Genomic DNA, 16,468 nt, shown 5'->3' on the forward strand with positions numbered 1-16,468 from the left:
ACACATTAGTTTGCTAGCTTTCCCTTTATTCTCAAAATTCAGAAGAAGAGATGAGTTTTATTTCAGAAGCTTTGAAAGTAGCTTCTCACAAAAGCAATAGGGAGAAGTAAATGGCCTTGAAAGATTAAGCAAACCAGAAAACTTGTCCACAAAAGAACAATATATAGGAATACAGTGGATCCTTGATATTCGCTGGGGTTTGGTTCCAGGACCAAATTGAATATCCAAATTTGTGGAAGTTCATGTTCCATTAAATATAATGGGATAGTAAAATGGTGTCTCTTATATAAAATGGCAAAATCAATGTTTGTTTTTTGGGATTTATATTTTTTTTAAAAAACATTTTCAAGCCATGGACACTTGAATCCATGGATAAGGAATCAGTGGATATGGAGGGCTGACTGTAGATACATAAAACTAACTGAGAGAAAAAGCAGAACCTTGCCACCTGAATAAGAATGCTAGCAGATAATGACTGTCCTTGTACAAATATAAGGCAAAACTTTCAGTTTACATAAAATTTATATCTTTCTATGCTACAAGGAAAATCAAACAGCCCTCCCCCCATGTGATCAACAAGGAGGTCACTTTACCCCATCCTCGAGATAGCCAGGCTTAGCTGGTTAGGTGGTGACTGCTCCGAGGAGGATCCCTCCCCTTCCCTGCTCAATGCTGGGTAAGGGAGATGACACTGCATTTGCTGTCTGAACAACTGGATTGGACTGAATTGGATCCAATCCAGATGTCCTGACAGCCAAGAGAACTAGAGGCATCTTGAATAAACCTTGAGTTCTCTTAATCCAGACTAACAGTTTAAAACAGTAGTTGGTTTGAGAATGTGGTCTGGTATATACTCTTAGTGTAGAGGAGCCCAGAGACCTCTTTATTGATCACATGTTGCTCACATGCAATCTACTGCCCACTCACTCAATAGAAAAGACAATGAAAGTATCTATAGCAGAGCTACTTAAAGTGTTGGTCCATAGCTGCTGGTCCCAGATGAATATCTACTTAAAAAAGAAACAATTGCACAACTATAGTATGAGTTCCAGGGCACCCTAGAGGAAAAATTACCACATCAGCTAGGTTAAAGTGTGTTCATCTAGGACCCTAGGAGAGCACTGGATCCAAAGATCATGTGAGAAAAGATCTTGTATTTGAGATGGGGACAAGGAAAGGCCATTTTGCTAAAACACCTCTCCATACATTCTTCTAAAAATCTGTTCCAGTGGGTTGATGAGAGGTGACTTCAACTGGGGAAAAAATGCTGTTTCTTCCTTCTATCAGCAAAGAGATAGACTAAGTGCAACTATTCATGGCATAGTGGTTTGACTACAACTCTGAAGACCAGGGTTCGATTCCCAGCTTGGCCATGAAACCCACTGCGTGACCTTGGGCAAATCACACGCTCTCAGCATCAGGGGAAGGCAATGGCAAACCTACTCCCAACAAACTTGCCAAGAAAACTCCTTAGAATCTTCATAAGTAGGAAATGACCCACAGGCAAACAGCGCAAACAAACCCTTATTAAACCTTGAGGTCCCAACACATCCTAGTGTGAGAAGAGGCCTGTAAAGGCATAGGAAAGGGGAGAGGGAGGCAAAAAAATGTGACAGAACAACCAGTACTTGAGTGGATTGTTTATAAGCTATTTTAGGACTCAAGTTATTATTTTCAGCTCCCCAAACATTTCAGGTTTGGGGCACTGAGAACGAAGCCTTCTACTAACCTCCTGATAGTTGCTCACCCTTTCATTAGCAGAGCTTAGTAAGCTTGAATTTGGTGCATGACATCTTTTCTAAAGTTAACTAAAGAAAGCACCCATTACTGTGGTATCTTATCATCACCAATTTTTTTCAGCATTAGGAACTAAGAAATAATTTTACCAAATATCCTTTTCCTTTGTGTGTAGCTTTGTTTGTAGGAAACTGCTCCAGTAATCAATAGAAGTGAACTGACAATCAGTTTTCAAGAGGGAAAAATAAGAGTGTATGTATTCTTTTGCAAGAATTTTAACAAGCTGAAACTAATCCTGTGGTAAAAAGGCAAGGTATAAATAAACTAGTGTAATATAATACACATGTGATTATTGCAAAGGATAACCAAATCTGCATACTTAAGAAATTAAGTACTGCTTAAAAAAATTCAAACAAAATCTTGAATTGTTTTACCTGAAACAGTACCATATATATATATATATATATATATATATATAAACAAGGTGTTTACTATGAAGAATATTAAAGGAAGCAAACATTACATATTTAGTATTCATTCAGGAATCTTTTACTTCAAGATCAATTTTATGATTTTGTAACCAAACTGCAGTACTTATCCAGATGTCTCTATTTAAAAATGTGCTTTGTGCCTTAGATAAACACCAAAGATGACATTAATTAGAATATTTTTAAAATCCTTGAATTCATAAGCACACAATGGAAAAAAAAGAAATCTGTAGCATTAAAGGAGCACATCCACCTGACTTCTAAAACCATGTGGAAGATACAATAGTATTTTACATATAAGGAATGAGGTACTACTCACACACTGAACAATATTTATTTTGTGCCCTTTGACAACTTTAGATAAGTATCATTTCGTCTTTAATAAACTGGAGTGTATTTGTTGTACACAGCAATATTATCACCAAAGAACTACCAATCTGTGATCTGAACCACACTTTCCTTGCCATCTTTTCTGGAACTTCCCTTGGATTTATCAATTACAGTATTGTTCTACAATTTTAAAATACAGAAGTGACAAATTTGACAAAGAAATACTAGCATTTTTCCTAACAATTTCTTCCAATGGAAAAATATGCACGATTTGCTTCTGGTTAAACAAACAAGCTGTATAAACAAAAATGCCACTAACAGTATGTTCCTGAATATATTATTAACTCAGAAGTCAATCTCATTGATTATTTACACTTGTAGCAAGTGCACTGTATTTGTTACCTTTATTCACAGCAAGTGTAACTTAGGTCCAAAACACACTGGAGCAATAATCCAGTTTGAGACCACTTTGACTGCCCTGGCTCAATGCCAGGGAATCCTGGGAAATGTGGTTTTGAGAGACATTTAGCCTTCTCTGTCAGAGAGCTCTGGTGCCACAATAAACTACAATTCCCAAGATTCCCTAGCACTGAACCAGGGTAGCTAAAGCGGTCTCAAACTGGATTATTTCTGCAGTGTGGTTTGGAGCTTAGACTGAATCTTAGCTGTTGAAATAATCTAGCTTGACATCATAACTACCACAGTTATGACTTTAACTGTTAACTACCATAGTTTTTCCATAGCTCAGTGCTATAGAATCCTGGGAAGTGTATTCATTACATTTACTCAAAGCAAGTTTAATTTAGGTTGAATCCACACTACTGAAATAATTCAGTTTGACATCATAACAACCATAATTATTTTTACTACCATAATTGACATCACTTTAACCACCATATACTTCTTACATAGCTCAATAAGAGAAGGGTACGAGTCTTGCAAAACTACAATTCCCAGAATTTTTAGCACGGAGCCATGGCAGTTAAAGTGGCATCAAACTGGATTATTTCTGAAGCGTGGAGGCAGCCTCACTTAGGTCCAAAACACACTGCAGAAATTATCCAGTTTGGGACCTCTTTAACTGCCCTCGCTCAGTGCTAGGGAATTCTGGGAAGCATAGTTTCGTGAGACATTTAGTCTTCTCTGTCTGGTGCCTCAGCAAAACTACAATTCCCAGGATCCCCCAGCACTGAGCCAAGAGGGCAATTAAAGCAGTCTCAAACTGGAATATTCCCAGAGTGTGTTCTGGACCTTTGAGAAAAAACACTAGTCCTTGTTGGGTAAGGCTTCTGATTTCCTCAACAGCCCTTGGTGCCTTTTAGTGCCCTTTTAGTGTGACTTCCCAGATAAACCCTACCTGCAAAAAATGACTAAAAGTCCTTCTAAGAAGCATTATAGTAGAATCGTAGAGTTGGAAGAGACTGCAAGGGCCATCCAGTCCTCCAACCCCATTCTGCCATGCAGGAAATCTCAATCAAAGCATCCCCATTGACAGATGGCCATCCAGCCTCTGCTTAAAGACCTCCAAGGAGGGAGACTCCACTACACTCCGAGGGAGTGTCTTCCACTGTCGAACAGCCCTTACTCTCAGGAAGTTCCTCCTAATGTAGAGGTGGAATCTCTTTTACTGTAGTTTGCATCCATTGTTCTGGGTCCTGTTCTCTGGAGCAGCAGAAAACAAGCTTGCTCCCTCCTCAATATGACATCCCTTCAAATATTTAAACAGGGCTATCATATCACCTCTTAACCTTCTCTTCTCCAGGCTAAACATTCCCAGCTCCCTGAGTCGTTCCTCATAGGGCATGATTTCCAGCCCCTTCACCATTTTAGTCGCCCTCCTTTGGACACATGGCTCCAGTTTCTCAATGTCCTTTTTGAATTGTGGGGCCCAGAACTGGACACAATATTCCAGGTGGGGCTTGACCAGAGCAGAATAGAGTGGCACTATGACTTCCCTTGTTCATCTAGACACTAGACTTCTATCGACGCAGCCTAGAATCGCATTGGCCTTTGTAGCTTTTTATCTGGCTGCTGTTCCACTCGTGTTCTGCTCGGACTCCTAGGTCCCTTTCCATGTAGCCTCTGTATGTGTGCCTTTCGTCTTTCCGCCCCAAGTGCAGAACCTTACATTTCTCCCTGTTGAATATCATTTTGTTACTATAAGCCAGATGTACGCAGAGCTTGGTATGAAGAGAGAGGCAGCTTTCCCCGTCTCTCCTGAGCCCTGCGGGGCTCCCAAAGGAGGCAGCCCTCCTCAGGCCTGAAAATGGCGGAGACCAGGCACTGCCGCCTCCTCCTCCTCCTCCTCCCTCAGGCCTCCCTTCGCCTCACGAAGAGACACTCACACAAGAGCCGCTCCCGCCGCGGAGCCCCAACGTCCCAGAGCTCGCCTCGCCAGGAAGCTACTGCCGCTGCCGCTGCCGCTGCTCTTGCTGCTGCCTCACGAGCCGCTGCCGCCTCCACTATTCGCCATTTTCCCCAGCAGCAGCAGCAGCAACTGGAAGCCGTGCGCACCGCCGACGTCATCACGCACCGCCGGCGGAAGGAAGGGACTTCGAAGTGCGCATGCGCACTCCGAGAAAGCGACGACGGTCTTTTGCGTCTGCAGCAGCCGGCACCACTTCCGGTTGTGTTCCGGAAGGGGAGGGGCTTATGAGGTGAAACAGTGATGCTTGTGGGGACATTAGTAGTACAGTGGTCCTTCCGCGTTACAGGCGTGAAGGACACTCTCCCTCCAGTGAATGTGGAAAGACCGCAAATAAAAGAATTATTTTTTAACCTAAGAGAGCACCTCTCTAGGAATCTTCAGGTCCTCCAGTGCAACTCTATGGTCAACATCTGCGAGGTTGCTGCTGGAGGACCTACAAATGCCTACAGAAGTGTTCTGTCTAGGAATGTTTAGGTTCCCCTGCACAACTCTATGGTTAACCTCTGGCAGAGGCTGGTCATGGAATGCTGCTGGAGGACCTACAAATGGCTAGAGAGGTGTTTTCTCTAGGAACATCTAGGTTCCCCTGAACAACTCTATGGACAACTTCTGGGAGAGAGAAAGAGGAAGACTACACTACAGATAGAATTCAAAGACATAGCTGTGTTCATCTATAATATAGTCAGTTTGCAAAAGGATCTTGTAGCACCTTTGATGAACTGAAAGAAAGACGTTGGTAGCATGAGCTTTTCTGCCTTGAGCCTACTTCTTCATGCATGCATCTGAGGAAGTAGGCTCAAGTCTATGGAAGCTCATGCTACCAACTTCTTTCTTTCAGTTAGTCCCAAAGGGGCTAAAAGACCCATTTGCATATACTAGAGGTAGACAGACTCAGTGACGGAATAAATCTTAACAGATTATGTCATAGAATGAATCACCCAACGTGAATGGTTCTCAAACTAGGGTGGGACTCCCAGGCAGGGACTGATCCCTCCTCCTCCTCCTCCTCCTCCTCCTCCTCCTCCTCCTCTTCCCAAACCTTTACTCCCCTAGAACGGAAGAGAAAAACAAGGACGGTTCTTGGAAAAGCCACTGCTTCCCGAGGGAAGAGGAGGAGAGTGGGAAAGCTCACAGGATCACGGCCACTACCTCTTCCTCCGCCCCTCCCTTCGCTGCCCCAGTTCTCGGGAAGAGGCATTACTCTGTGTGTGTGGAACAAAATGTTTTTACTTTTATTTTTACTCATTTACTACAGTGAATGAGTGGGGCACAACATCCGCATGTGGATGTAAAGGGGGGCCATAAGGGCAAAAAAACTGAGAACCACTATCTTAGGTCAAAACCTACTGGATGGCATATAACAAGTTCTAAATTAATATACCTCTGTTATAATTATCTTTTACTGTTTGAAATTCTTGTACACTCTTTTAAATTTATGTTATTGTACACCACCTTGAAATCTTGTGATAAAGGGCAAGATATACTGTAAGTATTTTAATAAAAATTATTTAATAGAAAGAGAAATTAACAAGATTTAGGCCTGGAACAGACAAGCAGGAAAAAGTGGCTCAATTCTGCTATTCCCAAAAGCAGGTCAAAACCCGCACAGCCTGCTCCCAAGGCAGGCCGAATGCACACAGCCTGACCGCATGGCATGGCAATTTTAGCCCTGGACTGTCACTTTTGTCTGGTTCCTGCCCACTGGCGGGCGGTGCATCATCTAAATGCCCTGTCTTCAAAGCAGTTGGAAACTGCTTTATTTTGCCCATCTGTTCCACACCATAGTTAATCTTGTGGCAAATGGCAGATTGCATCAGACTGTTTATATTTGGCTACTGCCGTAATGAATTTCTGTGCTCAAATGCTGAGTTTTTATTTTGCAGTTCAACTGTTCTTCATGCCTCTTCTCCATTTTCCACACTGCTGCGGTTTGGAGATGTATTGGTTTAACCAACAAACTTTATATGCCCTTTGAATAATAATATAGAAAAAGAAAAATGAGACACCTACTTCCTTCTTAAAGTGATTCTGAATAGCTAGATGAGAAATACACTTAAAACAGCTGTACTGTAAATTACGAATTGTACCAGTAGGCACATTTAAGTATGTGTCTTTCACCACTTCAAGTAAAGCACCTACCCAACTAAGAAGCAGTAATTATAGCAACTTGAGTATGATTTGATCATTAGAATAAAGCAGCTTCTATTTAAGAGGTAAGATACAAAACCCACAAAATATTTTTTAAAAAATATTATTCTTTGCAATATATATATAAAACAGACAGTAAATCAACACAAAACAATACATGCTATATACCGTAATAATCTGACCCATTCCTTCCCTTCACTCTGTTACCAATGTTTTTCCTGCTACCTTTGTAAAGTATATTCAGGTCAATTGGAATTGTATAAAATAAAGAGTGTATAAGAACATTCAGAAACCACAGGCCCCTCCTTTCAAAAACTGCATTTTAATTACACAAAACAATTGTAGAAAATTATTACTGAATGGGAAAACAGCCTCTTGATCACACACATCAACAAACTACACCAATTTTATCAATCCTGATTCTAGTATTGTAATTCTGAATAAAGTAATATGAATCAGACTTTTCTCTTAGGCAACACGTGTTCAAAGAGAGAATGGTATCTTCATGTATTGTTTCTGGCCCCCGAAAAATTCTGTGCACGTTCAGGATGAAAACAACATTTGGAAATATATATTAAACTAACCAATCAGTCATGAGTTTTTGCAGCTCTGTCAATATTCAACAAATCTAAACTGCTAAGGAGTCCCTTTTTAAAAACACGTGGGTGGAATTATTATCCAGCATCAGCTTCTCTCTGGTGTCAAAACAAATGTAGCCTTCCACATGTTCCCATTACAGAAGAATGTGGCAGTTCTTCCTAATACTGAAAACTTCGTTTGGTCTGAATGTCATCAAGAATTTGCTGTAACTCTTCATCTTCAAATCGACCCTCTAAGCTGAAAGGCAAGAGTATCAGTGGTTATTATTTTTAAGCAGTGATGCTAGTTTTTAAACCTACTGTCATAGTGTACAAAGCAATGACAACTACCACCACTTCTGAGTTAAGGAACGTTCTCCTACCCACTATCACAGAAAGTCAGACCCATCATTATGACTGGGCATTTGATTGATCAAATAGTGATATGCACAAATAAACATTAATTTTATTACTCATTGGCACATTTAATATTGAAACCAGTCACAGAAACAAATTACTCTGCTGTGAAAATGAAATTCATAAAAACTGGAATGAATATTCAAATGATCAGGATAAAAATCTTTACATACTTCCTTCTCCCCAATTGCTTGCAGCTCAATACTTACTTGATTATCTATTGTACCACAGCCCAGCAGAGCTAAATTTGAGCAATCCTGCCAAACCATCATTGCAAACTATTGTTTAATCTAAGGTTGGAATGCTTATGCAAACTATTTTTTTTTCAATCTGGATACAACTGATTACTGTTATTTGATTAAACCAGAAAATAATGAATTTTGCTTCATACACCACAGAAATCAAGGGAGGGCACAATGAGCACAGAAGCTGTGCCTAACTGTCCCAACCAACTGAATAACCTGACTGTATTCAGACCTTCTAAATGTTCAGTAAGTATGAAGACACACCCAACTAAAGGTGGTGGCAGATTTGGGTGTGCAACACCGGTACCCTGGTGAGATCAAACTCTTCTACCCAAAAAGGCTCTGAAGCTGAACGTAAAGTTCAAAAAAGGGGGAAGTTTAATTTAAAGAACAAAAATAAAGAGTTTTTTCCTCCCCGGCTCTAAATAAAAGATACTTTACAGACTTTCAGCAATCTTCAGGGTGTCATCTTTCTGGGTCTGATCTTGGTTTGATCTCCTCTCTCAATGGAGCTGGTGCAGGGTCTTTCAGCTCCTGATCTCTTTGTCTTCTTTGATGCTGGTAACTAATTTGGCTAACTTGTTCTTGGTAACTAAATCGGCTAACGTGTAAGAAATGCCCTTTCCAGCTGTCTGGGCCTGTTTGCCACCAAAAGACAGTTCTCTGCCTGCTCACAGCAAAGACTGCTCCAAACTAAAAGCGTCTAGCAAAAACAGAGCATGCTGGGAAGGGGCAAACCAAACCTGGAAATAATGTAGGGGATCCTACAGCTCCTCCCACAACTAATACATTTAACATTTCCTACACTAAACATATTATGGCCTGAACCAACACAAAAGAAAATGCAGGGGGAATTGAAACAGTCCTGGCTGGACATCACAGTAAGGTTTGTATAAGTGAATATCACTGAACAATTTTTCTGTCTGATATTATCCTGGAACATCAGGTTAGACTATCAATATTTCTTAACGTAATAAAAACAGAAATAAAGTGAAAGTCTTTAAATAGTAAAAGCAACTAGTTGAAGAGAGACCAAACTTATGTTAATTACACATCAGATAAATTCTTTAGGTATCATGACTTTATAGAATATTTGTCCACTGAAACTAACTGGGATGCCAATGCTAAATCTGATTTTGGAACCACAACATGGGAATACTAGTATTTGGATTTTTCTGCTGTTCTTGCTTTATAAACTCTCCTGGGTCATAACAAGACTCCATTAAATTAGGGCAACTCACCTGGGGATTAAAGCTTTGGCCTCTTCAGCTGTCTCAGGACACAGATTAGCTAAACATGCCAGTTCAAATTTATGAAGCTTCTTTTGGAGCAATAAACTGTAGGAAGAGAGAACGTACAAGACAGAATATGGGCAACAAAATAATCAAAAAGATTAAAGATGCAAAGAAACAAATTGAGCATGTAAACATTTGAGGGCAAAAACATATATATATATATATATCCTGAGGGGATTGCATGCAGCCTGCAGGTCACACTTTACCCACCTCTGTTTTACATTAATGTTCATAATGCAAACAGAATGGAATATGCCTTGAGGTACAACTCTATTTTATTTGGTGTAGGGAAAGACAAAACACTAAACATTTGTTGGAAGGATTGGTTTGCTTTTTACTAAAAGAAACTGTGTATGGAAAAGTTGTGCACAGTAAACTCTGGAGACAGTTTTAATTTCTAAGAAGAAATGCAATTTGCAGTGATAAGAAAATATGGGCTTATATCAAGACACAGGCATAATGCTTCCTTCATATGTCTATTAAGTACTAGTTAGGAATAATGTGTCAAATATCAATTGTTCTAGTAGAAGAGAGAAGCCTAGACGGCACTAGTTCCTTCAGTAATACTGGCCAACTGGATCTTGGGGCTAGATATCTATACATGTGCATATACTTTTTTTTTAAAAAAATCAGACCTTCAAAAAGCAATCCTTAAGTATTAAGTTTAAACTACTGAGAAGACGAAGCAGATGGTTGGGAAAGTGTAGCCTGTGGCCACTCGAGCCACAAGCGAATCAGGTCTGCAGCAACTACATGGCTCCCTTCGAAAGCAGGCCACAGCCACAGGACCTAAGCCTGATTAACTCAGTTCCTTTTTGTTCCGGTCTAAAGGATTGGAGCGTGGCTGTGGCGCAGCTTCTGGCTCCGATGGAGATGTGTGCCATATAAACAGCATGCCTCCAAAGTGCCTGAAAGCCACTTTATTTGACCTGTGTTTTTCAGACCCTAGATAAACTGAAGAGCCTCAAGCCTGCAGACAAGTTATAGTTTTTGTGTTTGGTTTCTAGAAATACATAATCAACAATTTTTTTAAAATTCTAAGAAATCAAATCTATCCACAGCAGTTTTTTAAAAGGCCAGTTATAGTGTAGTAAGTACATAAACAAGGTTTAGATCAATAGTAGTCTAAAAAGTGCTGATAATTTAAAGAAGCTTAAAACTAAGGCCTAAATCTATTATTATGTCAGTGGAAGAAAATAGTGGGTTTCTAGAATTCCACTGCTTTTCTAGGTGTGCAAGTGGTAATACAGTGCACCCTCTGTATACATGGAGGATCCATTCCACACACACACACACACACACACACAGTGTATGGCAAAAAAATGCAGCACCTCAAGTTCCATTTGTTTCAATGGCTGTGTGCTCCCGGGTGCGTGTGCCATTCTAACATCCAGGGCTTGTAGTCCATGAGAGTTTAAAGCCACGGATGACAAGCCTGCAGATGGGGTGTGCTGTACATGTGCTTCTGTGGTCTCTAAGTATGTATGCCACTGTTATCCAACCAGATATTGTATATGCAAGCTGTTATACAACCAATTTTGCAACTGGAAACGGTAACATTTTCACCCTTTGAGGACAGTCTGAAATTAGGTATCTGTGATGGAGATGTCATAGATTTTAGCAGAGTGACACTCCTGAATATCAACCTACTAAATGATGTTCTATATTTAAATGTTGTTTTTAGCTGCCTTCAAGTTGACTTTCATTCATGGTGACACTGTGACTGAGAGACCTCTAAGCCACCCTATCCTCAACAGCCCTGCTCAGGTCTTGCAGACTCAGGACTGTTGCTTCCTTGATTGAGCCTATCTGTCTGGAATGTGGTCTTCCCCTTTTCCTACTGCCCTCCACCTTACAGACCACAAAGTTAAATACAGAATACAAACACTGTTCTAAGATGACCTAACATTTGTCATAGCAGCCTGTTTTCTTAAACCCCGTGTATTACTGTCCCTGAAAGTCAATGTACAAAAAAAAAACAAACCTTCACCTGAAGAAATGAAAATAAATCTAACAACACACAATAATTTTCTTTGTTCAGATTGGAGGGGGTTATATACTTCCATATTAGCCATCACATTTGTTCAGCCAATCAAAGAGATTTTAATTGCAGGGTTACGTACCTGCGAACACTAGCAATAGTCTCCCGGTTTTTGAAGCGGCTGAAGCGAGCAGTATAGTTCAATGTTTTCATGAAGACTTCAGAAAGCTCCTGCTCATCTTCTGCACTCTCATTCTGCTGCTTCCGATGTTCAAGAAGCATGTGCACTTCTGAATTTAGAAGGGTTTCAGCAGTCTCAAATTCTGCACGTAAAGATGGAGGCAACAGAAACAGATTAAAAGTAACAGAAATATACAGCTTTATAGGTACTACAGTATATCAAGTCTGGTTGGTGTGTGAATTAGGAAAAGGTTGGTAGTAAAGGCTAGGGATAAAAACAATCAGTTTTGAAAAGTGAGATATCTAAAATGTTATTGCTAAGAGAGAAGTGTTCTGTTGTTTGTACACTCACAATGATATACAAACATCTACCTAGCCATCAGATAATACGGAAGTGGACCTATCCATCAAGTGTCTCTTAATGCCTGTTGTTGTTGTTGTAATGTGGTTGTTAGGTGCCTGCGATTTAACCTCGACTCATGGAGACCCTGTGGATGAGACATCTCCAAGACACCTGTCCCTTATTCCTCTGCTCAAGTCTTGCACATTCAGGCTCATGACTCTGACTGAGTTCATTCATCTGGCATGGGGCCTTCCTCTCTTTCTACTACCTTCTACCTTCCCCAGCATTATTGTCAGGCCTTCCCATGATGTGACCAAAGTACAGCAGAGGATAGCAATGGCAACCCTCCTCTGAAGAAACTTGCCAAGAAAACCCCAGGATAGGTTCATCACCTTATGGTTACTGTAAGTTGGAAATGACTTGAAGGCACCCAACAACAACAACAGTTGTTACTGTCACAATTGATTACTACATTCAGTGATATACGGGAATTATGATTAATGAGTAACACCACCACCAAAAACAAAACAAAAACATTGCTAAGATCTAAAACCCAGTGCAGAAATAATCCAGACTGAAACCGCTTTAACTGCCCTGTCTTAATGCTAGGGAATCCTGGGAACTATAGCTTTTTGTGAGACACTGAGCCTTCTTTGTCAGAGAGCAATAGAGCCACAGTAAACTACAATTCCCATGATTCCCTAGCACTGAACCAGGGCAGTTAAAGTGGTCTGAAACTGGATTATTTCTGCAGTGTGTTTTAGACCTAAGGATTTTGTGTGGTGTGAGATGGGAGGAGGAGGCCAAGGGGCAAAGTGACACCAGATGACACTGCTGATGCTGACCAGACCAAGACTCCATCCACACTGCAGAGATAACCCAGTTTGACACCGCTTTAACTGCTATGGGTCCATGCTATGGAATTCTAGGAATGGTAGTTTCTTGTGTTGTTTACCATTCCATCCAGTGATACAGTGTAATATATCATGATATTCAGCGACATACAGGAGTTACGATTAATGAGTAACAGCACACACACACATTATTACTAAGGTCCAAAACACACCGCAGAAATAACACAGTTGACATTGCTTTAATTTCCCTGGCTGAGTGCTAGGGAATCCTGGGAACTGTAATTCCCTGTGGCACCAGAGCTCTCTGACAGAGAAGGCGCCATGCCTCACAGAAAGCTACAGTTCCCAGGATCCCCCAGCATTGGCCCAGGGCAGTTAAAGCGGAGGAAAGAGGCTGGAGTCTTCTTCCTCTGAGTCAGCCTCAAAGGTGCTGCAAGACCTCTCTCGCTCTCCGGAAACAGGGCTCCGTCTCTGACCTGCAAGAAGGCCTCCGTGGCGCCGCCAAAGCCCCCTGCCTCCCCCTCTGCTCACCCTTGGGGAAGACCAGCTGAGAGGCGTCCTCCTCCACATCCACGGCCCGCGCATCGGCCCCTCCGACCGCCATCGCCTCAGCCCTGGAGACTAGCAAAGCCAGGCGGACGGGAGGGAAGCCTGGGCCTGCAGCTCCTCCTCCTCCTTCTTCTTCCCCCGGCCGGCGCCCTCTGGAGGGAGGCCAGGCCAAGGCCGCCTCCTCCTCAGGCGACGCCTTGTTGTTTCATAGAAGCTGAGGGAGGATTGGAAGAGAAAGCGCGGCCTACTCGGCTGAGGCGCTTGACTCCATACCTCCAAAACACACTGCAGAAATCATCCAGTTTGGGACCGCTTTAACTGCCCTGGCTGAGTGCTAGGGAATCTTGGGAATTGTAGTTTATTGTGGCACCAGAGGTCTCTCTGACAAAGAAGCTACAGTTCCCAAGATCCCCTAGCACTGAGCCAGAGCAGTCAAAGCGGTCCCAAACTGGATTATTTCTGCAGCATGTTTTGGACACCAGTCTCTTTCACATGTTTTTAATTTGTACATAGGGTGATTAATTAGAAATAGGTTAATTAGAAATAAATAAATAGATTAATTAGAAATAGAATCCAAGGATAAAGACAGTACAAATGGTTAAAAAAGAAACACAAACCACCCAGTTTATGGCTCTAAAACTGGACCTGCAACTTCATTTCCATACACAAAGGATTTGTCATTTGAACTGACATCCTCACAAACCAATGGCATATATATGGCTGCCCCTGGTTTCCACTCCACCAAAAGCATCTGAGGAAGTAGACTTAAGTCTAGAAAAGCCCATGCTGCCCATTTCTTTCTTTTGGTTAGTCTCAAAGGTGCTACAAGATCTCTACAGCCAGTTTAGCAGAGGTAGGAAGTCAATGATGTGTTTGGATATTAATGTTGGAAGTTCTGTAATGAAAAGTTGGGATGAATGGGAAGGCACTTTGAATTAAGATGCACATAATATTCATTATAGTATAAAGAAGGAAATTAGGAGATCTGCACGTAAAGTCAGTGTCCTCTTTGTTGGAATGGTTGTGTTTTTATTGTGTTTGACATGTACGTACATTTTATGTTATGGGAAATTTTATGAAGAGCACTAAATCACACACGGTCGTAGTCCTGTACACAGTAGTCCAGTACACAATGCTTGCTCTTTACTCCAAAGCAGGGGGACCTGATGCCATTACTGCAAAGGAGGACAAGGCAGCACAAAATGTAGGACATTCAAGGGGGGGAAATGGAAGGCACGACCAAATACAAGCTAAAACGCCAAAATAAATGTAAAATCATGCTTCTGACTCCTGCTCAAAATGGAAGACATTTTGGAATTCCTCCTGGACAGAAGGGTGAAATGGAGGGCATGTCTAGGAAAAGGAGGACGTCTGGTCATCCTGCTCTGAAGGAAGTTACCCTGAAGGCAGTAAATCAGGTGCCCTCCCCAGTGGCTTCAGGATGAGGAGACATGATTCAGTGCAATTTACTTGAGTGACCATGAAACGGTCGGGTTGTTGTTGTGTGCCTTCAAGTATTTTCAGATGTATGGCAACCCTATGATGAATCTAACACAGAGTTTTCTTGGCAGGTTTCTTCAGAAGGGGGTTGTCATTGCCATCTTCTGAAGAGACTGTAACTTGCCCATGGTCAGCCATGGAAGACCTGGTGGCGCAGTGGTTAAATTCCTGTACTACTGCCACTCACTCACAAAGGTTGTGAGTTCAATACCAGCCAAGGGCTCAGGGTTAATTCAGCCTGGTATCCTTCTGAGCTCACTAAAATGAGTACCCAGATTGTTGGGGCATTGGATAAGCAAAATGACTGCATAACCAACCTTTCTCATTCTCCAGTGCTTTGGGTTGGACTGGGCAGCACATACCCTGCTAAGAAAGGAAAGCTCTTTTGTAATCCATTACAACTTGCTTTCGCCCAAGTTTGAGAAAAACACCAGACAGCAAAAAATGATGTTTTAATTCCCAGTGTCCAGGTGAAAAATGAAATGGGAGCAAGCCTGTCCTTTCCCGCCATAATTTACAGGGTTAAATAAATGCTCTAAATCAGCAGTTCTTAATCAGTAGATCACAGACACCCCCCACCCCCAAAGTGTCCTTACAAGGGATCTGCGAAGGCCAGCTCCCTTCATTTTTCTTGTTCAGCCAATCTGGGCATTGTGAATCACATATACATTTGGAAGCTATTTAAATTCTGCTATGTAGGCTAGGCAGAGGGTTATGTGGGTTCACAATATGTTCTCCACTGTGCAGCAAAATATATAGAAAGGAGGAAACTTTATCATGCGCAGACCAGTAATTGCCAGCACTTACATTCTGCATGGTAACAAATGAGGTATAGTACTGAAGGAGTCATTCCAGTTTGAAGCACAAAGATCTTGATTTCATACACTGATGGCTTACCTAGATTTATGTTTCAGAAAAATGAATTTTAAAAAGTCTTACACCTGTTATAGCTTATACTGGTTAATAAATAACTTAATTTGGACATTGGAATTTCTACTAACAACTTAGAGGTTGTCTACATGAAAGAAAAGCTGCAGATTCGCCCTGTTTTGAACCCTATTTAAACAAGGCACATGGCCAAAATGGGAGGAAACTGAAATGAAGCCACACTCCAGGGCTAAACAATGGAGCAAAATAACCCCTGGTTTGCTCCAGGTCAAGGTGGAAAGTACAAACTATTGCACCAGCATGCTGTAGAGATGAAGATGTGGCTAGTAGCTGCCAGAACCATTGCTGCTCCTAGTTTTTCTGTCACTTGGCCACAAAGCGATTGCAGATGTGCATGAGTGGCCAGCTGCACCATTGACCCATCACACACTTCATGAAGCAAAATGATGACAAACACGGCAGGTTGCCAATAATACAATGGAATTAATAAGAACATTAACAAACCGG

The 16,468-nt window shown here is 41.5% G+C and overlaps 2 protein-coding genes across 3 annotated transcripts in view; both read right to left on the minus strand.

The window, feature by feature from the left end:
* The window catches only part of WDR33 (WD repeat domain 33), an 83,027-nt gene extending 77,999 nt beyond the window's left edge, over positions 1-5,028 (minus strand). For both annotated transcript variants that reach the window (XM_089509547.1, XM_089509546.1), the window contains exon 1: positions 4,901-5,028. The gene's annotated coding sequence lies outside the window, so the exon portion shown is untranslated. The remainder of the gene's footprint in view (positions 1-4,900) is intronic.
* Positions 5,029-7,218: 2,190 nt separating this feature from the next.
* On the minus strand, positions 7,219-13,737 carry LOC149318369 (DNA-directed RNA polymerase II subunit RPB4). The gene is made up of 4 exons (XM_089507790.1): positions 13,556-13,737; positions 11,790-11,970; positions 9,613-9,708; positions 7,219-7,968 (listed from the first exon to the last, which is right to left on the minus strand). Exons 1-4 carry the CDS (start codon positions 13,626-13,628, stop codon positions 7,890-7,892), a joined length of 429 nt encoding a protein of 142 aa, XP_089363916.1. The 5' UTR covers positions 13,629-13,737; the 3' UTR covers positions 7,219-7,889.
* Between the last annotated feature and the right edge of the window lie 2,731 nt (positions 13,738-16,468).

The sequence above is a fragment of the Sceloporus occidentalis genome, unplaced genomic scaffold (genome assembly GCF_023333645.1).
Source record: "Sceloporus occidentalis isolate IW3139 unplaced genomic scaffold, rSceOcc1.0.p SCAF_2, whole genome shotgun sequence".
In the NCBI taxonomy this organism is placed as follows: Eukaryota; Metazoa; Chordata; class Lepidosauria; order Squamata; family Phrynosomatidae; genus Sceloporus; species Sceloporus occidentalis.